Below are 27569 nucleotides of genomic sequence, written 5' to 3'. Positions count from 1 at the left end.
ATTCTGCTCTTGAACACTTGTCTTCCAGCTTAGCCCACAGTGTCAACAAGAGCACGTGCTGTAAAAATAAATACAATCTGAAGAATAATGCAATTTATAAATCTGTGTATAATTAACCTCTGAAAAGGACCACTTAGACCACTTTATAACTGTGTTTGAACTCCAGTCCAAACTATGAAACCATATGCTAGATTTGCTTAATCTGCCACTTCTTACATCCCCATTGTTGTTTGTTCAGTTGTAGGAGGTGTGCTTGTCCTCATCAAAACATATAAAAATAGGCATTTTCTTTTTAAAAGGTAGATATGGTTTCTGCAAGTTGTTGTTCAGCATTTGTTGTTGTCCAGCTGGGGTGACAGCAAGCATAAATAGCATAGGAAGGAAGGACAGGAGGTGAGACACAGCAAGACAAGGGGTAATTACTGAGCTTGTGATCACTCAGGACATTTAGACTTCTACAGGTTAATGCTTCTTTTTGAAAAACAGGAAAAGGGCTTTGACTTGATTGACCAATATTTGCCACAATTGAGAATTGACAGTAATAAACCCATGCCAATACAACTCAAAATGTTTTCTTTTAATGAGCAACACATCATTGTGTCATACGTCAGTCAGCATTGAAGTGCATTGATTAAAAAGTAAGTGCAAGTACAGATTCTGATGCATTCATTTTGACTAGAGGATTAAATTATTTGCAATGTCACCCCAAAAATAGTCATTCTACTACAGGGCCATTTTGCAAAAAGAAAACCACTATAGTTGATGCTGTTTCTAACCTAAAAGACATATGCTTTTCCTCATTTCAAGCTTTTTAAGTTATCTCTGAGAGACAGTGTTTAGGAGAGTTTTTCATCTGCCTTCTGATGTCAGTTCATTCCAGTCCATCAAACACAGCACTTTTCCTCAATATCACTTCCATGATCTCTGCCTGATTTCTCAGTGGTTTCTCAGTTTGCTTTGAGGAACATGGCAACTGAATCAAGCCAGCAGAAGCACAAAGTCTGTGAAAAGCACTATTTTAGTGCAATAGTTTCACACTTGGTAACCTTGCTATCTAAAACCGGCTACCTCTGCATAGAAATGGAGTAGAGTTCTTATCATAGCTCCATCAAAAGACCTTCTAGTTTTTACTGAGGGAAGTGCCATTATTTGCAGTCATGTCACCAGAGCAAGGATAACAACATCTTTTGAGGTAATAAAAACAAATAACAGAATGAAGTTATCCGTTAAAATGCATTGTCCCCAGTATCTTGGATTCTGTCATCAGAATTTGGATAATACTTATTGAAACCATAAGGCTTTACGATAAATGCAACTTGGCCATATGATGGCAAAAGTCTTCAGTGGAGGCATTCCCCTGGGACTCTAGCTGCTCTCGGAGGATGTGGGGGGTGCTGTGGAAGACGACCTCCGTCGGGACACTGACTGTGAGCGCTCAGGGCTGTGTTTGTCATAAGGCTGGAGCTGCACCTCCAGGAAGTCTCTGTGCTGCTGGCTGATGACCTGGCTGATGAGTCCTGGCAGAGCTTGCAAGTTACTCAGTAAAGTCTCCAGCTTTGTCTCCAGCAGAGCAATCCTCTTCTCCATGTCCTCTCCTCTCTCATTCAAGTCCGATATCATGTCATACATGATGTTCTGAGTCTGGAACAGGAGAGGAGACACACTTAATGTAATTATTTTCCAATTTGGTTTTAAGTTTGGACAACCTAAAAATACTGTATATTTTCCCCATTATTACAACACAAATTATAGATAAAACACAAGCATCTTCAAAGGTTGATGTTGATATTGCTCTGAGTTATCTGACCATGATCAATCTGAAAAGGAGAGAAAAGGAAATAAAGTTGAAAAATTAGCATTTAAAAATCCTTTTCTAAATACACACGATGTTCAAACTACAGAAAACCTTGAATAAGAGAACATATGAAAATGCATTAGTAAATGATGTCTGAACCACAAAATGTAAAGCTTTACTAAAATCTAACACAATACCCAATGGGATGTCTAATTAGTAAAGCAAAGGTCAATTAACATGAAAAACCAAACTGAAGTAACAATCAAAATTTTCACATCAGAGCAAAAGCTTTTAGTATTTAATCTATTTAACCCATTTTGATTTTAGTGACTTTCCCATTGTCCTCCATTCTAAGAGAAGCAGAGGTGAAAAGCAGAAAAGCAAATTACACATCAAAAAGAGGCCAGAGGAACATCTGGTTGAGATATTTTTATGCCACAGACAGTAGTTGCAACCTTGAGAACCAACATGCTTTCTGTTAACTTTGGAAAACGTTACAAAACTTCATGTTTCCATGGAGGCCAGAGTACATTAGTCAATGACCCTGAGGACACAGAAAAATTGCCTGCTAACTTTGCATGATGCTTTCTGCTCTTTTGCATCACCCGTCTGCTCACAGACCTTTAACATCACACTGTAGATGCTGTTTGTTAACTCTCAGAAACAGTCAACAACACAGACAAATCGATGTCACATTTTAAATGAAGACTGGGAGTGATGCTGCTGGAAGGTGCTCTCTGAGGTATTATGCAGTGGAGGACTAATAATCCCTGGCAGCCTGGAGGCAATGCCATCCGTCACTTACCTTGTCCTCCTCTGATTTGAGGTAGGATAGGTTGTTTGTGTGAATCAGTGAGGACTAAAGTGGCACTAACACCACTTCACCTGACAGGTAGCTGAGTTGAGGCTTTCAGAGTGTCACACTATTTCCATCAGCACTAGTATAATCCTTGATTTCTTGTTTTTCATTGGATTACAAATTCAACTCAACAGTGTACCAGTTCATATATCATCACCAAATACTTACGTGATGTATTGGTATCATGTCAGACACATATAATTCTTACTCTGACTAAGAAATTAGTTGGAACCAGGTCCATGAGTAGAGGTAAACTTAACCAAGTCTGGACCTGATCTGTAACTTATCTGAAACATATTAAATAGTGATGACATAAAATGCTACAGAGCAAGAAAATAGGTATAGTAAACTGTGAAGAAACAAATATCATAAATGGAGGTTGAAACTGATGGAGCAAGAATATTGTAAATGCAATTATTATAACTCCACTTCATTCCCATGGTGAAACCACAAAAATGACCCTATGCACCCTTTTCTGGACAAAAGAATGAGAATGAAGAGAGAGGAGAGATTGTTTCAAACAGCAGCTTGAGTGAGCAGTTTTGCAATTTGAGATCATATAATTCAGCCTGAATGGCAAAAATGAGGAACATGCTGTGGAAAAAAACAACATTGAACCTAATACTGCATAAGTCATGTTGAGTACAAAAATGATTTTATATCATACTATTGAGGAGGCAATGAGTTAAGGAGATTCACTGTGATCTGAAGAATTTCTTTTTGCACTGCAGTGGCGATGCAGCTGGCAATGATATGTTCAGCTCTATTTAGCTCCATCTTTCTACTGAGAGCATAATGTGAGTGAAATGACACTGCCCTCATATGGCTACAGGCTGTTAAAACAATGATTAAAGAGCTAGTTGAATGGCACTGGCTGTAAGCCACCATATCCAACGTCACATCCCAGCTCCCACTGCTGTTTTACAGCAGGAGGCATTTGAGAAATATTAACTAATACCTCCCATGACATGCTGGCCTGAATCCAGCTTAACTGCTGTGTACTTTTGAATGTCAAAGTGCTCTGCCTATCTGTTCATTCTTTCTCTGCCTTTACTTCTGGCTGAATCATCAGATCACAGTGTCTCCCTTCCCAGGTTGCTGTTTCTGCTGTGTCAGGTTGGCGTGCTGCCTGGTATCTCCCTAAGGTTTGTCAACTTCTGTTTAGTGCATCTGGAGACAAACATCAGAGAATACACACAGTTAAAAAAAATGCACTGGGTTTTTTCATACACAAAAGGGCTTCTTGTTACAGTCATTCAGTAATTTTCAGAAGAACGTGTCCTGGGGATAGTCATTTACACTGTAAAATAAAATGAAGCCATTATTTCATACCCTAAAGATCAAAAGGTGAAGGCAATCAACCCAGATCATGACACACATTATTTTTAATCACCTTGTGAAAAGCCTGTCTGTTTATTTGACACCTGTAGACTTTGATTGTATTAGAAATCACACCTAATTCAGCAAGTGAGCATGCACTGGATTCAAGCACACAAAGGAGGAAATTTATCAGGATGGTTGTCTATCTTAATGTGCAATGCAGCAGTAGACTGTTGGTCTAGCTTACCTTAGCAAGGTCCACTAGAGAGTTTGCTTGGTCATTCAGCTTGCGTTGCTCCATTTTAACACTTCTCAATCTGAACACAAGACCATTCAGAACCCAATAAATTAACTCTATCAGAATTCGATCATTTTTAAAGTTGTGCACACACAAAGGCATACACATGGAGAACACTCCTAGGACATGCACAGGATGTGTGTAGAAAATGCAGGGATTGCAGGGGTCAATCTGTTTGGTTGAGCTGCATGCAAGTGAAAAGGAGACCAAAGGAGGAGGGGGGGGGGGGCTGCCACTGACGAGAATGAGACCACTTCTACGTCCTACTCAACCAATACATAACCTACAACCATATTAAGGGGATGAGGAGAGGTCATATCAGAGCACCTATGAGGTTTAAACAGCATTTCTCATGTCCTATAACTACTGGACATAACATATACTGGACACCAAGTTCAGTTTCAGCTTAAACCCTCTTAAGTTTATAAATGATTATTATCAAACACAAAGGTCATTAAAAATTACCCCTTAAATAAATGCTGTTAGTTTTGCATCAGATAGAAAATCATTCATTACTTGTTAGAAAGTCAGAAAATTGTTAAGAAGTTAACCTGAAAAAGAATTTTCAATATGGCCCACTTTTCTATCACAAAATCCTACTATGTTGACAACATTAGCCTAACTACTCCATACAACATGCTTAAATTATTCACATCCCCTGTTTAATTAGGCTTCTAATGCCTAAAGCCTCAGGAGGGCCCTAAAACAGCAAGCATGCATTATTGTAGAGGCCTGGCCACATGTGGTTTTAAGATATTAAAGAGTTTAAAGTGTTTTTCCTCTGAATCCCCCACACATGCTAAATTATACTGGGCATAATAACAAACAAAATCACAATGGCAAGTTTGTCAATGTTTTTTCATAGAAAAAAAATCCTATAACAAATTGAGACGAATGCAATTTCAGTGTGAGGTGATCAATAGGTTGTGTGTGAATTGAAGGCAAACGTCAAGAAGGGCCCCTTGTCTGCTAATTAGTCAGGATACACAAATTTTGAATGCACTGGAGGATGATTTCTGTGTTTCCTGAATACAGGCAGATTTTGAGGACAGACCAACAGAGGGTGCCACAGGAATCACTATAGGAAACTACAGACAAGGGAAGATATCCTGATAACCGAGTACTGAAATGTTTCATACAGAGCAGACTCTAAAGTACAGAATACTACTGCAAAATAGTATATATATTATTTAAATAGATAGACAAAAGAAAGAAGGTATTCTGTCTCAAGTGATGACAAACAATAGATATTCAGTGTTAAATGGTTTTGCAGTTGATGTAAGACCTGTTAGAATCATACATTTCACAGTTGGATGACCAATAGCTGTCAAATGTGGTCAAAGCACAAGGCAGCTCGAGGTCCGGATGAGAAAGTCCACTCGCCCTGTTCAGTCAGTTGCTCCTCATGGGCAGTTCTGCTTTTGAATGGGTGCTCTAAATCTGTCTGCTTTTCATCAGGGGACCACGGCTATGCTAAGCTTTTCAGTACCCCACTAAATCTGTTAAGGTAATCTCAGTGCTGCACCATATGTCTTACCCTCTTGACCTGGCTTTCTTTGTCAATGCCTCCTTTTACCTCACTGTGCAAAGAAATGCAAATTTTTCTTCAGTGTAATAGGCAGGATGAACATTCTGCAGACTATCCTTTTTTTGTTGTTTTGTGTTTTCTGACAGTTTTACTGTAACAGTCATCTCAGGCACAAGTTTGGAGGCTTTACCCTGACCTTCTTCTCAGGTCACTTTCCTCTTTCTCCAATTCACTAAACTAACAAGCACCCACTGTCCTGCATCTTGCTATGATTCCCACTTCAACCCTGTGGACAGAAAGGGACAGCATTTCTAAGGGGATGGTCAAACTGTACTGAGCTGTCATGACCTAAGAAGACATTTGGGTGCATACGACACTGTGCCTGTAGGGTGGTAAAATGCACCATCTCAATAACCTCAGGAGTGTTATGTGTCTATCTCCAACTCTGCTAATTCTTCTTAGTGCAGAGCTGCGTGACAGCTGCATGTCCTTGTTATTAGCCCGTGCTGTTTACAAGCCATGATAACACTGGATCAGCATCTCTGCTACTGTGTCATCCAACAGAGAAATGGAGAATATGTGGCTGCAAATGTAGAAACAGGCGTTAACAATGGTTCCACACGCCGAAAGATGACCCTGAGCCCTGATCTGTATGAGCATGACTGCTGAAGTTGTATAACACAGCTTGAGGGATTCTATAAATTATAAACTTGTGCTACAGCAAGTCTATCTTCTTTAGAGCTCTAGCTGTCATCCTTCGGTACATGAAAGCACAGTTGATTGGAGTTTAATCAGTGGCTTTCTGATTAAAGATCAAAATTCTCATCACACCCATGCAGAAATGGAAAAACACCCTCCATCACCGATAATTGAAATTCACTTAATATGCATCCGTGAGTGTGTTTACAGTGTGCAGCATGTGTTTTCTCAATAAAAGGCATATAAGGTATAAAAGGTGTTTGTGCTGGTTATTTAAAGTGGTTTTATTGCAACACAAAAGGCTGAATGGAACATATGAGACTTGTGTGTTCTAGCAAAATGACCTTCTACTCAGTTCATCTCAACATCTAATTAAAAAAGATACTTCAATGAAATAATCTGGCATTATTATGAGTGTGTCATATAAAGCAATTCAGTCATTGCAAAATATAGCATTTTCATTTCATGAATTTCACTTATCAAATGAGGGAGTGTAGGTTTTTAGTCACATTATTGGGTTCAAGGACAAGCTCTCGTTAGCATGCACACAACAGGTCTGTATCTACATGTGAGGCGAAGACTTACTTTCGAGCTCTATTGCATTGACACAAACAGGAAAAAAAGGAAACATGAAGTAGACAAAATGAATTATTACAACATCAGATAAACATATTCAGATGGCAAAATCTGTTCTGCTCAAGTCTGGCTGCTGTAACCCTCATCTCTACGCTTTCACCTCACCTCTGAACAGCAGCAACTATTTTCCTTGACAAATTTCCTTCCTGCAAGCAGAAGTGTTATCACTCTGTGTTTAGACTGTTCCTTGTAGCTGCAGCTGTGCTCGCACTGACTGGCGGCACCCCCCCTCCACACCAGTCCTTATCAGAAATACTGTAACGCCGGTAACATTTACCCACACAGACAGTGCCTCAAAGCGTCAACGGTGCCACTTAACAACTGTTTACACCACACATCTTTTAATGTGATAGATGAGGACCCCTAAGCAGGTTTTCCACACCGTCTTGCAGCTTTGACCAGAGGGAACAAACACAATGACGTCTGATATTATGTTTACTCTTGCCTCATGACAGCCCATGAACAGCTGTAGGCTTTTTCCAGCCATCCAGTTGACAGACCTTTTAAGTTTTAGGCCTCTTGCTGCCCTATATTCATCTCAGTCCAGAGTTTGTGTAGCACATGCTGCACACAGGCAAAAGGCAACACTAAATTCCCCTAAAAAGGGCTATGAACAGATTATCTTATGTGTGAAAAGAAAATCTTTATAAGATAAACTCGTAATGAAGAATAACATGCCGAGTGGTTGTCCTTGCACACAGAGCCGGACGTGACTTTTTCCCACTGAATCTGCTTCTTTATAGATTTAGCTTTAGCTCCAAGGGATTTCCATTATTAGGCTGTCCTCCAGAACAGGAGGTGGACATGAGACGTTGTCATCACCACTGCAAATTGCCTGAATACCACGGCAAGGACATAATGACTCAACAAAGCAACCATGACCAAAGGCTATTAAACGGCACAAATGTGATGCGGGTTGCAGCAGCAGCAGACGATTTGTATGTTTCTGTGCCTTGTAATTAAACATCTTAATGTCTTTAAAACATAAGTGTATGTTCAAAAGATTCATGAGCAAATTAAAGCTGTACACAGGAGACCACGAAGACCTATATACATACATAAAACCACAGAAAGCAAACAAACATATAAACAGGAGACATTTGACTTGAGCATAAAGCTACACAATAACAAAATCACTGTACATCTTGTTGCTTTTTTATTTTAATAAAGCACTGAGGTGATTGCAGATGCTGAAAGAAGCCACAGATTAGATGTGCTTGCAAGCACTGAAGAAAAACAAGAGCGAGGTGAGGATAAAATCGATACTGTTTGGGAGTTAGATAACACTATGGGGGTCCCCGGGGACACAGTAAAAGACTGACAGGTAAGTGTCTGACCAGCCTCTAGCAAAATAAAAACCCAGATGTGTCAGCCCTGGGGCCTGGAGCCCAACACCTGACTCACAGCGAAACAAACACACAAGAGTCAATCTGACAGCAAAAAGTAAGAGAAAGAAAGCTCAATATCGCACTGTGGTGAATTCTATTTCCTTAGATCATTTCGAGGTAAAATCAGTTTAGTTTCCAGGAATAATTCTGTAAAGCTGCAGCTGCTGAATTACTATTTGCAGAGTAACATTAATGGGACGTTTTCCAAATCACATTCATAGAAAATGCCATCTTAATAAAATAAGAACCACAAGCTTATCAATGAATATTTACATAAATTTAGTTCCACAGTACATTTTACCACGCTTCATAATGCTGAATCAACAGGCCAGGTCATTACCACATCTGCAAATTTAAAGGTTGTCAAGGTAAAACACGGTCATGAACTACAAGATCCTTCAATGACATGAACACATATTTTTGCTACAGGTGTCAAACAATTCAGATTTCAGGTTTGCGCTGCATTGGCAAATCAAATAAATACACTGCTGGATAAAAAAGTATTAAAACTGCATGAGTGGAGCGAGCTACCTACTGGTGAATGGCTTGGAGAAATTTCCTCTGGTGCTTCCTGACTCTGGCGTGGTCCATCTTCCGTACCAGTTTGGTGTTCTTGTAGATAAGCCACGTCTCCCTGAGAACATTCGCAGCTGTGTTTTTCACCTGAAGTGCAAATAACGGGGCCATTCGGTCAGGCGCACAGATATCTGAAATGCATGTAGTGTCAAAATAATAGAGCATAGAGCATTCACTTACTCGTTTTGTCAGCTGGGTGTCCATCATAAAATTGTGGACATGTTTTTCAGCTTTGGTTAATTCCAGTTTCTTTGCCACCACAGCCACCACCAACGCAGTGCACCCAGCACCCTGTGAAACGGCAAGAATTGACTGCCACAAATGAACAGTGTGGATTATCTTCTCATTCCATATGCTTGTCTAAGATTTCCACCCATGAAATATAAGCAGCATGTTAATCACATATATAATGGGGCTCCCTGTCTGTTGCAGGGAACTTTCACAGAAAAATGTAAGCACTCACGGTATCGAAATAAGTTTTTCTTTTCTTACCATAATGCCAGTCAGGAGGCAAACTCCTTTCCCACAGTATGTGTTTGGGACCATATCCCCATATCCAATGGTAAGAAACGTGATTGAGATCAACCACATGGCTCCTAGAAAGTTGCTGGTTATGTCCTGGTTATCATGGTACCTGTAATAAACAATATATGCAATTATTGTTGCATCTGCAGAAAATGATATATATTCTTTTAACAGCATGAGTATATTTTTCTTTAATGAAGCTCAGACACTCAGAGTGAGCTGAGATGTATGCTGTCTATTTTTATGCCTTATCTATGTTTCATGCTGAGCAGTACAAAAAAGCAAGAGAAACTGATTCGGACACCTCTCGCAGGCTCTCACTGTCCATGCAGCAATGATCCACAGCGAGATGGTGAAGACCAGCAGTACAGTGCCAGGACAGATGGTCATGAGGGTCTTCATGACAAAACGAGTGTTAAAGTTAATCTTGTTGAGGGCACCAATGCTGCGGGACGAGGCGTCCGTGAAGAGCTTGCTGTGCAGCAGCATGACACGAGCGATGAGGTACAGCCGCAGGAACATGGGGATGGACAGGATGATGTCCACATCCGCATCTGTCTTGGATGGCACGTAGGAGTAGGCCAGGCGTGCTGTCCAGGTGAAGGTGTAGTTTCCTGGGATAGGGTGGATGGCGCACACCAGGATCTCCAGGCAGATGAAGAAGATGCGCTCATATGTCATGGCTATCCTCCAGTCATCAGCTGCATTGTCCACCATAAATAGCTGCAAGGAAAGGGCAAGGTGAGGCCAATGAGGGTATAAACCAGCTAACATTTTCACCGTGGTGACACAGAAAGCTACAGGAAATCATTAAACCCATTAAACTATAAGTCACAATCACCCTAAGGCCACTACATCACATTTCTGAGTCACATTTATTTAAAGGCATTAGCACTTTCCCCCATGTTGTTGCTCATTTAAGACAAATGATACACATGATAAAATGATTTCTCACTATTGTCTAAATAAAATCCATTCAAGTTACAGTTCTCTGAGCTGTTGACTGAGGTGCAGTGCAAGAAAACAATAAATAACTCATATGATAAGGACAGGACACTGTGCTCTTTTAAGGAATGGTAAGTGATAAGGGTTAGAAATAATAAATAAATATCATGTCTTTGTTTTCAGAATACATTTTCAAAATAATAATGTGCTTTTACAGTATATTTTACTAATAGAATACAACAGCTATAAAGTGGAAAATGAAAATATGAGCTGACTAATCAATTAGTTAATAAGCAAAAAAAAGTCTGCAACTATTCTGATCACTGATCAACCATTTCATATGTTTTTTTAAACAAAAAAAAGGGAAAAATTATTTGCAGGTTCTAGCTTATTGAATGGGAGGATTTACTGCTTCTCTTTGTCACAGTAAACTGAATGTGGCAAAAATTAAAGTAAAGCTGTGACTTGTAAGAAATTGTATGAGGACTGATTTCTGTCATATACTCCCCTTTCTCTCCCTGAATGAAAAAATTAAAATAAGCGGCACACAGTAACCATTTTAGTTTCAAAGTGTTGAGTGATGAGGCATCTGCCACCTCCACATTAGCATCAGGTTCTGATCGCCTGGCCGCCGCGACCAGAAGGTAGGTGGTTTCACCGGGGACCTCAGTGTGGGTGGATCTGAACACCCCTCATCAGTCTTCTCCACCCTGTCCTCTGTCATACACTGTAGCTTCCTCACATTGTCCCGTCTGCTGCTGCTGCTCCTCCTTCCTCTTGTTCACCCCCTCCCTCCACGTCATCACTTTCAATCTAATCCACAGTTATCTTCACTCAGAGGAGCTACTGCTCAGTGTATTCACTCTAAACTAATGGCTGAGCCCATCTCACAGAGATCCTTGATCATGTTTATGGTTTTAGATAAACCATCTCAATCTCACTCCACCCACACACTTTTATATTTGCTGGTGTGAGTTGCAGATTAAATACAATCAAACTGTATTAGCTTCCCCCACATTTGACTAATAATTTCTTTCTCTTGATAGATCGCACTGATATTCCCCCACAGCTGGCCCTGCTGGCTTCACTCCATCACCTCACAGCCGTCTGCCTGCGCATAGACCGTCACAACTGGCAGTAGACATTTCACAAAATGTTGCTGTCAGCAAAAACAAGCAAGGTTTCCTTGCAGCTGTTTTTTCCATGAAAGCAGAAGCCTTTTTAAATGAGAGAAAAAGAAAAAACTGCATGATTGCATTTTGTCGCAAATGCCCCTAATATGCCTCATAGTGATTTCTACAATGTTCATGGACTAGCTCTGGTTGCAAAAACGGAGTGCAGCTGGAAAGCATGGCAAACAAAATTTTTGTTTTTTTTGACATTTTCTAATTTAACTCCCAATATGCAATTTGACTCATTCTAAATGATTTATCCATTTAAATATTTAGTTTTAAGTTAGACAAATTAGGGAAGTGGGTGCAACACTTTTACCCTGTTATAGGCGGGTCCAAACCAGTTTTAAAAAGGACTCAGCCACATCCCCACCCCAATATTTCTGTACACTATCGAGCCTAAGTTAACTAATCATCATGTTCAACACACACTGAAGGCACATGGACATCATGACTCAGTGTCCTGCCATCTAGGCCTCCATTCATTTTAGTTTGGTATTTCTGTAGTGCTGCTATGTAACATAAAATGGACACTTATAGTGCATTCACTGAACATGTCCAACTCAAGGACAAGGAAAGTACATTAAAAAATCAATTACACTGTCGGGCTGTTGTCCTCACAGACATACATGGATGATCCACATATCAAAGGCACTTGGACACCACTGCTTCACTTTAACAGGCAAACTCCCCTGAACCTCCACTCATTATAACTTCTGAGCCAATTATCTGTCCAGCAGCGACTGTGCAGGAAATTTCAACTGTCAACAAGCTGGTATATAACAACACACACACACACACACACACACACACACATCCCAGAGTGACAACAATTTGTCCAACAAATCCTCGGCAGTTCATTTTATTTAAAAACTGCAATCACAGTTTTCCCAAATACGGAAATCACATGAATTTAATTTTCAGAAACAGCTGTTCCTATCGAGTGCGTGACACTGAGCTCTTTTAACAAACTGACATCTGTCAGAGATGAAGTGTGTAACTCTAACCACACCTTGTCTTGTTTGGCTTTCCAAGTGAGTGTAACATAGACACGGAAACACAAGCTGGGACTCCACTCTACTACGGTTTCTTACTTACAGAATTAGGGCTCTGAAAGCAGCTAAATCTATTGTTTGCACACAGCACAAGCAGCGTTTTATTTTAAAATTTAAAGAACAAAACCGCGCCGTCAAAAGCAGTTACAAAGTTTGTTACCTCAAAACAATGTAATTAAACATTTAAGCTCAGGTTGCATAAGGAAACCCTACTTGGTGGGTAAAAGCAATTATGGTAATGGATAACCTGACATACAATACTCGAGGGCTCTTTACCTCGGAGCATCAAATATTCCATGCTAGTAGCAGAAGCAGCATTTATGACAGAGAAGGAGAAAACTACATCTGCAGTGGAAAAACAATAAACTGTGTGCTTTAAATCATATCAGATGAAGAGCACAAGTAAAATGATTTAACAAATGTAATTTAATCACAGTTACAGAATGTGTCTACAGTGGTTGAAAGAAGTCACTTTGATATGTGACTGGACACCTAAATTATACTGTGCCCAAATGACATTTAAGTTAGATATTAGATAAAAAGTGAATGTGTACACAGTTTAATTGCAATCGATCCAAAAAGAGAAATATTGTAATGGTGAGCAGCAAAATCAGTAAGCCCTATCTTCTGGGAGACATGAATTTCCACACAAATTCATGGCAAACCCTCCAATAGTAGAAGATACCTTTAACAAAACTACACAACAACCATACCAAACCAAAAAATATCTGCATGGCTAGTTGCTTCTACAGGAAAGTGAGAAGATAAATTATACTCTGTGATCCATATTTTATTTTATAGCCATGTACAAACATACATGTGGGTGTAACAACTTCAACCCTAAAACTTAGTCTTAACTCCCTTATGACCAGTAAGAAATGTCCCCCCAAATAAATGAGGACAAATCACAAGCTTGCTGCAGAAATCCAACTTGTGTTCTGATGGACACAATAACACAGTCTAATCTCTAAGGCTGCATGGTCTCTGCTCATCATAGGAAAGTTTCATTTATGTCGCTATGTCGTGAGATCAATCCTCGCCTGCCGCTGACCCGTGTCTGCGTCTGCACAGTCTTAGAGGAGCTCACCTAGCTGGGTTGGTTACTGGTTTCACTATGCTCAATATAACTAATGGAGTCCAGCTCAATATTTAATCTGTGTAATGTGGAGATGGGAACATATATCTTGTCACTGAGAATGAAATCACTCAATCTCATTAGTGAATTAGGTTGAGAGGTTCAGCCCAATTAGACGTTAATGCAATGCTTTATTTATGATATCAAAGTGAGCCACTAAGAGGCCACTTTGCTGAGTAAATCTGAAGCTGTTGCAGACTTCAGTTTGCTTTCGTTTCTGAAATTTAGTCACATTTGCATATGCATTCCTCTATTCAAACTAAATAAAACCTCTCAGCCGAAGTAAAAGCTTGTGGTATATAAATCTTTCTTTCTTTAGAGTTTCGCTGTTGCAGCCAAACTGCACATATTAATAATCTAAAATAAGATAAATGTTTGAAGCCACACACAGAGCACAATTTAGTAAATGCCATCAATAAATAATCTTTAGGATTAGTCTTTGGGAGGCTGAGTGTTTCTGCCCTTGAAAGGCTGCATGTGCAGTGAAAACACTGAGGTCACCAGCCGCTGGTGGTTATCCGACTCCAGTGTGGAGTCTCGAGCAGACGACAGATTTCACTGGGAGAAATGCTCAGCATCTCCTGCCATTACACTATATCTCTGGCACATACACACCAGCCAGGGGCGGTCTGGCAAGCACTGCCCTGCCTGGTTTTGGCAGGATTCACTGGCACAGTTTGGAGAAATGTGTTATTTTATCTTTTCTGCAGATTGTAACATGTGAAATTATGCAACTGTGAAACATCAGCGCTGACAGTTATCACAAAAGTACACATCAAAGACAGAACAGTCCCTAAAGCATTTTGCATTAGTTTAGGCAAACTCTGCAGAGCTGTTATCACAAGGTACAGCAACATACCAGTGGACTTGTGCAGGAGAGCTGTTAATACGACAACAGGGAAAACTTTGCTGCCTGTATGACTGAGAGTAAGTTGAACTCATCAACCATCTTAGCAGTGAGAGAAGGAAGATGCTTCCAACTCAAAGCTCATATCAGACTCTGACAATGACAAATCAAAGTCAGGAGGGAGGTCCTTTCCACTCGTACTGTACAGTGAGTCACCGCTTGCCAACACAGCAAACTCATCTACACAAAAAGTCTAAAAATTCCTCAGGCAAATTGCCAAATGTCAACAAAAAAAAAAAAAAGGGACTAAATCAAGCAGCTAACATTTCAAGGACAAGTATTAAAAGGTATGGTTATTTGCTTTAGATTCCTGAATGTCAATATGTACAAAAGAGGAGTAAACAATAGTATTGCTCTAATTGTAGACGCTATGGGAAGTTAGCAGAAGACAGACATGCTGTCTCTCTCTGTTAGTATACTTGTCTCAGTAGGTCACCCATCTCAGCCACTGCAGCACAGCAGATGTACCCCTAAACAAGTCAAATGACAACTGATGTCCAACATCTACCCTGTCTGACCTGACCTTTTGAGTTTTCAGTCACTCTGTAGAGAAATATGTCCTGTTGTTATAAGCATATAAAAATCAGAGGGCACAGTCCTCGCCGAGTTTGACAACTAAATCAGTTAAAAGTGGCTGGAAGTGCTGGGGAAATATTTCATCATCTTGACTGGTGCCTCTGCATCTGACAGGCATCTGTGAGTACACATTGATGTGCATACATAATGTAGTAACTGCAGGAGTAAAAATTCCCAGATGGAAAGTGCACTTTAGAAATAGCACTCCACTAATATCACAAACAATTTAGGCTCATTTAGAGTATAACAAAAATGAGGTGTGGGTCACCAATCAGGGACTTTCCATACTGAATAGCACAGCAGTAGAAAGAATTTTATATTTGCCACAAAGTTTCCCCTCAGTGATAATATTAAATATATTCAATTAGTCAGCTGTAATTTAAAGGGACAATGCACCAATTTTCAGCAATGGAAGAAAACACTATAAGTAAGACCATACATATAAGTACTTAAACATTTCTATTTCATGACTCTGTTACATTTCCAAGAGAAAAAATTATCTTTATTCTTCAGCTACTTTGAACTGACATGGTGATTGAACTGTGATGGATATATTTCTTTTCTTAGTCAAAACAACCCATGTGAAGTTGTCACACTGTGCTCTGGAAAACTTTTGGTAGGAATTTTCACTTTTTGTGACATTAAACAGACAAACCTATTATTTGCCTGATTAAACAAATAAGTAATAGGATATTTGAAAATAAAAATAACTGGTAGGTACAATACAGAAAGTGTATGCTGCAGGATTTTTAAAATTTGACCCATGCGACTAAAAAAATGAGCTGTTGCTTTAGTTTGATGTTGCGCTCATGGTTTACTGACTGTAAGGAAATCCATCACCTTTTACAATAAATTCCATAGAAAAAATACTTTTAAAAAATATTTTTTGCAAAAACCTTTTCATGTTTAAATTACCCAGCATTTGTTTAGGATGAATTAGTGAATTCACCTGAAATAGGCCATTACCACAGACAAAAATATTAATTTTTCTGTCTTTAGTCTGTCCTGGGACAATCCCACATATTTAGACTAAATTCTGGTGTGCAGTCATTTTAATGTAACCCCCCTTGACATGTCTTTAAATTCAACCTATAAAAATATTTTTTTTCAGCAGTTTTCAAGCAAATAAGTTAGTCGCTGATGCATTGAGCAGCAAATGACAGGGAAAATAAGAGGGGAACACACACCTTTAAGTGCCTCTGCATGTGTGGGTCATTAGCAAGCTAGAATTAATTTGTCTGTGTGCGTGTGTGTGTGTGTGTACGTGTATATGTGTGTGAGCGCATATGTCAGTCTGCAGGAAGCAAGTAATGACAGACTCGCTACAACAGGCACAAAGCCCCTCAGGCTGGGAAGGAAAGGAGCAGCAGCTGTGGTGGAAGTTAAAGTATAAGCAGCATGAACTGGATTTAAATATAAGAAATGGTCTGTTTCCAGAAACTGACTGATAATTCGTTCCAAGGGAGACTCGATGAAACAGGAAACAGAGCTTCTAACCAACTTTTACATTCAGAGCGAAGCGGTATAGGAAATGAGTAAGAGTGCACTGATGTGATGATGTTTTCTGATTCATTTAAGTGCTGAGGCTTCTATGAGTAAATGCCATTGAGGAGCAGGGATACGTGGTGAAAAGTGCATTGCAGTAATGAACTCTGAGGCAAACAACTCCCTTAATAAAGTTATCTAGGTCAACAAAGAAGGTAGTATATTTATCCTGAACAGAGAGTTACCTAAGGTGAAAAATGTGTTAGATATTGACATGACTGAAGTGAGGAGTCTGGATCAAAGAGGTTTGAACAGCCTTCCTATGGGGTAAATGTGCAGCCACTGAAAATTAGAGGAATAGGGGAAAAAATACAAAACAAATTTTAGAGCTAAATGAGCTTTTCAGCTCCCCTGAAAAAAAAGAACGTAGTCACAGAACCATTTTTATACAAAACAGGATTTAAGCTTTGGAAAATGAATATCATCATAATTATCAATACATTTTGCATCGCACAAGAATACACAACAGTGGCTAAATGTGCGTGAATCAATTCAGGGTTTAAGTGCTTAACTGGTTTATTGTGAACATGAATGTATTGCACAACTACCAATTTAACACAGTCTGTTATAAAACTCACTAAATGGAAACCTTGCTGTGATGACCTTTGCAAGATATTAGTCACAGCTAAATTGTTACATTATTTAACACGAAGCAAAGCTTGTGCAAGCAAGAGGTGAAAACGCTTTGTTTATGAATTGAATAATTTACACAGAATTAGAGTAGAAGGTGCAGAGGCCAAGGGAGGGAAATGGTTACGATGCTCTCATGCAAACCTACACTAGGCTCTCTAATCTATAAACAGCTACTGGGAGCTGTGTGCAGGGGAAATGAAAACGTTTCTGTTATGCATTGAAATATGGTGATGATGTCTTAGCGTTTCTATCATCCCTTAAAAAGGAAGGTTTATGATGAGACATCTGAAGGGGTGACACATTTTATTTTTGGGCTGTTTCAATGATTGATACTCCTCAGGGATTTGTCAGTTTTAGATACACCAACAAGGCTGATACTGCAGCTCATGCAACTTTGAATAAAAAAGATAAAAGGACATGTTTTATCCATATGTTAGATGTTTTTCTGTGTCACAGAAGCCCACACTGCATCTAAGACTTAATATGATGAAGAAATACAATAAGAAAACAGTCAGCTCAGGTCATGCAGTTTAGCTAAAGGCATTTTAAAAATCACCTTCTTGCTGAAAACTAAATCCATTAAGGTGATTAAACATGTCAGGTTTCGGGAAAATGCTCGAGCTGTGTAATTAAAAAGGAAAAGAATGTCTCAAACACATGAAAGCTTTCTGGCAACATGCATCTACCCTGCAGAAAGTGAAGCCATTAATTTTGAGGCTGTTCGAAAAAGACACAAGCGCTGAAGTGCAGGAAGAAGTGTAAGTAACGCAACGAGGCTCTGAGGCAAGGTCATAAAAGTGTCCAAGTGTTGGAACATCTCACAGGAGCCTGACAGTCCAGGCTATATTCCTCCACAGGACACTGTCAGGAGTTCCTAAATCTTATCAAACTGTATAATGACCCATTAATGTGGCCGAACATGATGACGGTCAGTCTACTATAGTCTATACTGCAAAAACCCTTCTGTCACTTATGCACTTAATAATCCTTAGGCTGTGGAGGGAGAAGAGGCATAAGGCATTTTATCTCAGAATGAAGCAAATGAAAATCCAATAAGTTGTTAAAATTTCATGTTGCAACTATAATTTCACTGAATAATAACTCTATTCAGAGCTGTGGAGAAACTGAATAATACTTCATTGGATTTTACAAGAAGTTATTTGGCAAGTCAAGAAAGAAGATCTTTACTAATCTGAAAACACTCTGGTCCACCAGACCTATTTATACCATCCTACCATCCCCTTTACAGCTTCCTAGAAATATTAAATGATAAATTGAGCGTATCCTCAATAAGATGCACCACACTGAGGGTTACAGTGTTACTGTCACAGCAGGCTGATGACCCCATAACATCAACAATTTAAGAAGAGGGAAAGGTGATTCAACATTACCTGTATCTCTCGTGCATGGTATATGATAATCAGCCCCAGGAGGATGATTGTAGAAAGGCTTATCAGGCATTTTAGAGCTAATGAATACAGGGACTCCTGGAAAAGAGCAACAACACTAAAGCCAAACAAAACACAACATCATGACAAAAATCACATTGTGACAGTGTGAAGCAGCTTTTTCTTGTGGGACACAAATCTAGAAGAAGCATAGACTAATAATTCGTCTTCTTAAGGTGCACTGCAACAAATGCTGGCATATCTTTTTTTTTATAATGGTGGAGGGGGGGTTCCCCTTCATGGTTGGACAGCACTGGGCCTGTTGGCCTGCATGGGACAGGAGCTGGGACTACACGGGACAGTGAGCCCAGACTTCTGTTGCTGAAGTGGCTGCTTTTCTTTAACACTTTTGTCAGAAGTTGTTTGATGTGAAAGACTCGCTCCGCCGCTCACATGCCACTAAATTAACTCTGGTCTAGATGGGGACTGCGCGGCATGGGCTCTGAGTAAATACGCACCTTTCCATAGGCTCCCCACGAGAGTTCAGTCTCTATAACCATAACTACGATCCCAAACATCCCAAAGATTAAAGCATAGTCGCTGAGTCGCTTTCTTTTCTCAAACAAGGCCCTCCTGTGTCCGAGCTTTTCCCCAATGTTCTGGTTCTTCTTTTTCCCCGATTTGCCGCTGCTGTGGCTGCAGCCTCCCGCTCCGTCTCCCGATGCGTAAGGCATCAGGGTGCTGGAATTATTCTCCGGCTTGGATACTAGCGTGTCCGACGCATCTGCGGCTGAGATGGGCTGCAAAGGCTGGGACTCGGAATCAAACTCGTGTATGTTTCTGCGGGACGAGCTCAAGTTGCTCAACGGCCGCATTACGCCGCCGTTGTATCTGCAGCTGCTCATGGCTATTTCATTGTAGGAGTTACTGTCTTTGTGGCTACTGCCCAGGCTGCCCCGCTGCCGATCGCGGCAATGCTGCTGCTGATGGTGAGGATGATGATGTCTGGATGAACTACCATGACTAGAGGGTGTGAACTCGCAGACGCTGTACTGACAACCTTGCCTCGAAGACGTTTCCGAAGGTGTCCTTAAAGTTCCCACAGTGGTCGGCGACGTCCCGCGAAAGACGAGGCTTTTCCTCGCATCACAGGTGCAGTTATTGCAGGTGCAGCATCGGTCGTGCTGCTTGACGAGTCGATCCTCCCTCCCGCAGTAGTGCTGGTACTTACAGTGCTGGAACTGCTGCTCTGGAAAGAAATCCTTCTGCAGCTGCAATGGGGTTTCCATGTCAGTGCTGCTCTTTAAAGCAGCAGTCGGGTACCACGGAGCACCCGACGAAGGGCGTTACGGTTGTTTCGGGAGGACAGAGTCGCTGCATGAGGAGACCCATTTCGGCTCCGGTAGAATGTGAGAGGAGACTCCGATTGGGCAGAAGGGACCAAAACAACTGGCTCGACGTCATGAAAAGGTTGCAACCATGGGATGGTAAGCCCAGCCTTATTTCACCAGGGTCATCAGAAACTACAGGATTAAATGCTGTTGCCAGTTTTTGAGAGTAACCTGCACTTTTGAAAAGAAAAGAGAAGTAAAAAGAAACAGATTTTGAAAGTATAAATAAAAACATAAAAAGGTGTATTTCCTGTAGTTATACGTTATTTTAGCACTACATCCCTACACTATCAAGTGTTGTCATTTCCACACACGTCATTATTTTTTGCGCACAACATCAGCCAAGCATAAGCATCAATTCCTGACTGACTTCACAGAAAAAGGTCTGTGCCACTGCTGATTTACAAGGTGCTGATTTCATTCAGCTCATTGGCCGCTTACCATGTGACCGTGCTGGCCTGTAGCTCCTATATGACCAGGGCTTATATCTGCAGCCGCAGATTGATGTGGCCGCTGGTGGCTGTGTTATTAATGGAGTAGAAGAGTTATATCACCCTGAGGAAATACAGCCCACTGCCCGAGATGGAGCAGCTGTGGAGGCATAAACCAAAGCCTGAAAGCCAATCATCCACACGTCTCAGAGTTGCAGCAGCAACAAATTTAGCCGTAGGGCTGTTAGTCTCGATTGGAGTTATTGTGTTTGTAGTGGGCTTTTAGTCAGAGCTGCTCACTTCACTCACAACATCGTGGTAACTGTGTCTCGCCATTTATTCAACCATCATCAGTGGACCGAGCAAGACAACAGTAAAGAATTTAAACAGATGCAAACAGTGTTAAGTTGGAATAAGTGAGTTCAAAATACATAAACATGACATTATAGTGTGTAAAGTTCAGATAAATGGTTTCTAAACAGGAATGAAGAGGGAGCTGCCCGTGGTGCTGAAAGCTCATGAACTAACTTTCAGCATCGTGGACTCAAATTCTTCACTACAATTCCTCTGCACAGCATCGCAATGCGCACTTACTCCTGATTGGCAGGATCCACATACCACGTGACCACCCACCTTCCCCTCCTCACACACACACACACACACGCACGCACACACACACACACACACACACACACACACACACACACACACACACACACACACACACACACACACACACACACCTTCTTGAGACGGAATCTTTTTGTTCAGCCTTGTGTGTGTACAGTCTGATGAATGAACAGTCCTCATAAATTCAAACAGGATGGACACACTCAGTAATTGAGCCGTTCATTTGTCGGAGCCTGTCAGAGGAGACAATGGACGCATGGATACCAATTTGGTCATTTTTAGTTATCTTGGTAAAATTACACTAAAAGCATTTTCCCATAATGAGCTTTCCCGAGCTCTGGTTTGGCAAATTGTTTAATCAGAAGCTCCCTCTGGATTATTGCATATTACTGAGCTCACACTACAGAAGAATATTTTCCTTTTCCTGCTGAAATTACATTTTATGGAAACAATTTGAAATTACCTCATTTTCCCCTGAGCTTATTATAGAATTGTGTTCTTGTGTAAAATGTGATTACTACTCTTGGTATTTATTACTTTTCTAAGAACTGGGAGAGTTGAATTAAAGCAGTTTAATATTATTGCTGCCCTGTGATGGACTGGTGACCTGTCCAGGGTGTACCCCTGCCTTTCACCCAAAGAGAGAGCTGGGATAGGCTCCAGCAGGTCCCTATGACCCTGGTTAGGAATAAGTGGGTATAGATAAAGTGAACAAGGCAAAATATTTAGTACAGGTGCCTCTATACATTTGCTCATTTTCAGTGGAACTGGTTATTCCTCCCCCTAGTGGTGGAAATGACTGTGGAGCTAATGTTGAGAATCAGTTTTCATCCTGCAGGCAAAAGTCTACTGGAATGTTTTGGTTTGCATTTCAGTTGTGAGCATGCACCTCTCTCCCCTGCTTTGTGCAGAGCTCCCTATTCTCCTCCTTATGTTCACTGAGAGGGAAACATAATCCTTCCTCACACAATTACAGACTCAGCACCATTTTACTCCCCAACTCCAAGTGTTTACCTAGTGGACTGTGTTTTGATCATGTTGAGCAGCAGGTAGAAAAATGTAGAATGAGACAAGGAGAGAAGCGAGCAGCCTGCTGACCTCTGCAGAAACAGCCACCCATATGTTCATTTTCAGTTTCCTTTGGGTGAATACTGATCCGCTGAAGTAGGTCCTAGATGTCAGTGGCCATCTTTTGCCAACTTTCGTACTGTGAATCTTCTGTTGAGAAAGAAAAAAATCACTACATTAACATTTTCACGTCACACTTAACACAACTGAATAATAGGCTACTCAGGTCTAGACCATCAAATCCAATGATTTCATAGCATTTCAATAAGTTCAGCTTCTTTGCTCATTCACTCCCATTTCTGCAAAGTTAAATCTATATATCCAAACTGCACATATTATTACAGCCATGTGTACCAAGAGCATGGATTGTCTATAATGTTCACTATGTTTTGTCCCCTCGCAGCTCAGCTGAGACAGTCTTGCACCTACCTCTCAGTACTGTAGCATTGAAAGTTATCAGTCTTTGCAATGTCACCATGACAAATTACTGTACATTTATTATCAGAAGAAACTTTTTGTTGTTTGTAGAACATTGATCTCTCCTAAATTCCCATGACGATAATGTGAGAAATTGCTTTTGTTCAGTTATTCTTATTTCATTTTGCTTCAGGACTTTTTTTTTTAATAAATAACCCCAAGGCCTCAAATGACTCTGACAGCAAAGATGAGTGGATGAGAAGATCAAAGCAAAATGGAGGTCAAGAATGTAAATGATGCTGAATGTGATAAAATGGCAAGACTGCAAAGAATTGCAAAATGAAGGGGGTTTCATCTTTTTCATAATATTGCAGCAACTCATAATATATGCACTTCTGAGTCTTTAATTGTCTGCGTCTTCGTCTTCCTAGTAAAGTGCAAAGCAGCAGGTACATAACACCCTTAAAATTCTGTTCTCCTTTTGTGTTGAAACGTTTACGTTTTCTGTAAGGCTGCCATGGCATCACCAGACCCAATTATACCCAGAACTATATGTTTGATGTTCATCCATCTGTGTATTTTTACAGCGCTGTAGAGGTTTAACTTTGTGTAATTCTATCAACAGCTGTTTGTTGGCCTTTATGCTGACACTGCAACTGCTTTATGTTATGGAAATGTTCCCCACTGCCATCTCTGTTGGATCTCGTTACTTTTGGATTTCTGGCGGATGAAAAATTGAGTGCACTACTTCAGACACTGAAATTAAAAGTGAATTTGCTGCCCATATTCTTAGTAGTAGCAGAGCCAGCACAGACTGGGCAGAGCACTTATCTTTCTAGTGGTTGCAGCCTGATGGACATACATCATCATTAATTTTATGTGTATGTATGTGCATTAAGTGCTTTATTTATACGGTGGTTGTCAAATTACAGCCACAATCTGCTTCACGATAAAAATAGAAAATAATAAATAAAAGGCAGTTTCAAAGAGGAGCATCACTGAAGGGCCAGAAAAATAAATAACAGGCAAGGTATTAAGGACAGCAATGAAAGAAAAACATTCAGAAAGAATTAAATGGATAAAAATAAGTCCATTTAAAATGTGGAAAACTCCTAAATACTTTCTATGGATTAGGAGTAATTTATGAATTAGATTCTGAGATCCATGCTTTCCTACGTTTCACCAAACAAACAACCAATGTCACCAGTTTCCTTTTTGCTGGAAATTAACTGAACATGATTTATTTAGCTGTGAGTCATATGGACACTGGATACCTGACTTGAGTGAGAAACTTACCCTCCAGCAGCATTCTGCACCTGTTTTCACTTTAATTCCTTCTCCATGTCCCTGATACCTGAATCCAGAGCGCTTTTAGGCACGTTGCACCTGACAGAAGAGCCATTTGTGTCAAGCTGGAGACTTACTGCCAATCTGGTTTAAGTGCCACACTCAAGGGCATGATGGCACAAAATACAACGTGGAATTTTGAATCTCAGGCCTCAAGATTATTTCCCTGAGCATGATGATATACTACTGCTGCGCTGGTCCATTTGTAAATTTGTCACTCGTAATATCAAGAATGGTCCACGAACGTGCATGCATGGACAGGAATTCACAGCATAATTGGCCTATCTGTCTTGTTACCTTGTTTAATGGCCAAACGACTTGGAGGATGAATTTGTCACACAAAGTGAGAAGTGTGTTTTCTGACTGGTGTCACTCCGCAAAGTAAACAAGATTGTCTGCTTACTTCGCGCAACGATATCTGACACATCTGAGCGGCAACACCAATCCCTGTTTTATCTAATCATGCCTTTCTCTAGCTTAATATAATATACATACTTAATGGACAGACACGACAGTGGGATTAGTCTTCTCCCTAATCCTCTAATATGGCAAAACATCAAACTATTCCTTAAAGACATACATTTCTAAAGCAGCAGACGGCTTCAAAGCGGATTGGTCTCTAGTGTATAACTCTCTTTACAGGTAAGTGCAGTTCACACTCAGATAATGAGAATATAATGAGTGTGACTGAACCTGAAAAGCTTCTTGTAAAGTGAACCTGTGAGCCATCCATTATTCATCACGATCAAGCGTTGCCATGCCTCTCTGTCTACTTGGGAGGAACTTATAAGTTTGGCACGACTCCTTGAGTGTGTTTCTGCTGCCAGTTGTTGCTCTGATGGCCCGAAACAAAGAGCCGGACTCAAAGATATATACTGTGTTTGTTAAGAGACACTGAGAATACCAATGTAAGAGCATCTGGCAAACCTAACTGATACTGGGCTTTACTTTACAGCAAAAACTTGGGTGGGTTCTTCTTGCAAAACTTTTGCCATACTTGAACATATACAGAAAGACTAGCTTTAACAGTGATTGGTCATATAGTCAAATCTATAGCTCATTCACGCTTGTCTCTGACGGCTGATTGGTCAGTAAATATACTGCTGCCCTCCTCCACTCACTGAGCCAGTCAGTCAGGAACCAAGGCTACATGAGAGTACATCAACTGAGAAACACCAGGGACATTTTCGATACGAAAACAAAGCTGAAGTCTGCCCAAAAAGTCACAGGTGCAATAGTCACCAAATGCAGCAACAAAGTGCTGGATTAAAAGGTAGTTATGAGGATAACGTTACTGGGCTCACATGTGACATCACTTGCCATTAAGGCGTTCATGGTTCATTACCTGGGACACCCCAGCAGCTGGTCAGACCTGAAGAAGAATCTCAGATGACAGAAGAAGCGTCTGCAGCGCCGTCGGATGTATCATGACCTGGAGGACTGGAAATCTCCACAGACACACTGTGACTTGTTCACCAGGATGTTGTCTCTTTGCTTTATCATATTTCTGTGGGAAAGCTACCAACGTAGATCTGTCAAAGTTGTCTACATACTGAAAACAAGTTAGTCCAGAGTTGAATTAATCAAGAAAATGTCTTTGGGTAAAAAAGAAAATACACAGTGGGTCTGCCTGTGAATCCTAAAATCATTAAAGGCAGATTTCTAATCAATTCTTAGGCTGAGGTGAAGGAATTCATCCAGCTATTAACTGCCTTCTTCTTAAAGCTTTCCTCGCTGCTTTCACACTAACACCTTTTTACTGGCCTGAACTGAAAATACAAGTGAAAATACTTCAGTTAATGAAAAAGATTTAAGCTGCAAGTATAGTTTTGCTGATAGTAAATGTAAACTCCTGCTCCTGGGGGCCAGAGGGACCACAGTTTCACAAGCTACAGTGAAACCTGTTGATGACAGAAACCTGATAGAAAGTGGAAGCATTTTTTTTTCTTGTGTTGACCTGCACAGAGAAAATCATCTGTTTTTTTTTAAATCTGGTTTCATGATTTCACACTTCTGCCCTTTTGAAGACCTCAGTGTCAATAGATTTTTAGGACTATTGTGCTTTTATTTTCAATGATTTATTTCTATGTCAGGTCTCAGTGAGTGTATTACAGTATTTACCTTTATCACTGTCAAATCAATAAATCATTGAAAAATGATTTCAGTCCCTGGGACAATCCTAATCACACACAAGTGTCTCTTAACAGTTTGCTATGTGTTGTCAGTAGAGGACAATGACAACTTAGCGGCTACATCAGAGATCACGCGGTATTTCAATGACTAGGGGCAGTGCACCGGCGCTCGTGAAGAGCAAGTCGTTTTTATGAGTGTGGCTAATCTCTTGTATAAATAGATACAGATGATGTGTAAAATGGCTTACAATGCATCTGTTTATACACAGTGTCAGCCTTTTCTATTTTTGTTGTGCTATAACAGATTCTCTCTGGCAGCTGCAAGTGCTTTCATCTCCTGCAGGAAACAGTCCTCCTGACAGCTTGTTTAGAAGTTTTAGTCTCTCGGTGGTCTGATCGGAGTGTGTTGTCATCTGAAGCCGTCACCAGCTCCTTCTTTGAGGTCAGCTACACGTGGCATCTGGAAGGATAGTGTGCCTGATGCAGAGCTTTCTGTTTTTAGTTTGGTGTAGAATCAGATTTGCATCAACTTGCATCAAGCTGGACAATAATAGGGAAAAGGTTTTTAGAGGAAGGAGCAGGCTAACTCTATGAACTGACAGCTATTTCTTAATGTGATGTCAACAAACTCCTCAGGCAAACACAAACCACATTCATACAGCTCATCTACCTGTACAAACACCACTGACAAACGCAAACTTACCAAATACTGTGACTGTCAGTTAACTATCTGCTCACCCAGTTTAATGACTGAAGACACTCAAGACTCCAACAATGTCACAGTGCTTAACACTCGTGGTAAGTAACACCTAAAATTATTTTGTGTGTCTTCCTCATGCTTTCTCTTTTAGAAAACATGTGTGAATGCCAATATTCTATTCAATATTCTTTGCTCTGGCAAATGAACAATAACCCAAATACTACTTTTAATTAAACACTCTGAATGACTGCTGTAGCTTGTAGGACCAACTTGAATAATTTAACACAGATATTGATAATTGTTACCTTTGGGAAATATTCATGGAAAAGTAGAATTTGTTGCTTGATATCAAACCAGATATAATTACTTTTCTGATTTCTAACGATCCACATGGTGAATTTCTGCAGCTGGACTGTCCACTTGTAATCACTGCCATTTTTGTCTCTGGCATCGGTGGGACGTTCCAATATGGG

General features: G+C 40.3%; 1 protein-coding gene across 1 annotated transcript; it reads right to left on the bottom strand.

The window, feature by feature from the left end:
- Positions 1-949: 949 nt before the first annotated feature.
- Positions 950-20368, bottom strand: kcnn2 (potassium calcium-activated channel subfamily N member 2). The gene is made up of 9 exons (XM_026297568.1): positions 19499-20368; positions 18984-19079; positions 9929-10347; positions 9592-9733; positions 9280-9390; positions 9059-9186; positions 7085-7093; positions 4222-4291; positions 950-1641 (listed from the first exon to the last, which is right to left on the bottom strand). Exons 1-9 carry the CDS (start codon positions 20267-20269, stop codon positions 1366-1368), a joined length of 2022 nt encoding a protein of 673 aa, XP_026153353.1. The 5' UTR covers positions 20270-20368; the 3' UTR covers positions 950-1365.
- Between the last annotated feature and the right edge of the window lie 7201 nt (positions 20369-27569).

This window comes from Mastacembelus armatus, chromosome 12 (genome assembly GCF_900324485.2).
Source record: "Mastacembelus armatus chromosome 12, fMasArm1.2, whole genome shotgun sequence".
Classification (NCBI taxonomy): domain Eukaryota; kingdom Metazoa; phylum Chordata; class Actinopteri; order Synbranchiformes; family Mastacembelidae; genus Mastacembelus; species Mastacembelus armatus.
The sequence above is the reverse complement of the archived record's forward strand: the minus strand, read 5'-3'. Positions and strand labels throughout refer to the sequence as shown.

Bases quoted from the DNA above. Each gene is read 5' to 3' on its own strand.
- kcnn2 (XM_026297568.1), bottom strand. From the start codon at position 20,269: ATGGAAACCCCATTGCAGCTGCAGAAGGATTTCTTTCCAGAGCAGCAG. The intron at 19,080-19,498 runs GTGCGTATTTAC...GCTCTTTTCCAG, and splicing joins CGTGGGGAGCCTATGGAAAG to GAGTCCCTGTATTCATTAGC. The intron at 9,391-9,591 runs GTAAGAAAAGAA...GCCGTTTCACAG, and splicing joins GCCTCCTGACTGGCATTATG to GGTGCTGGGTGCACTGCGTT.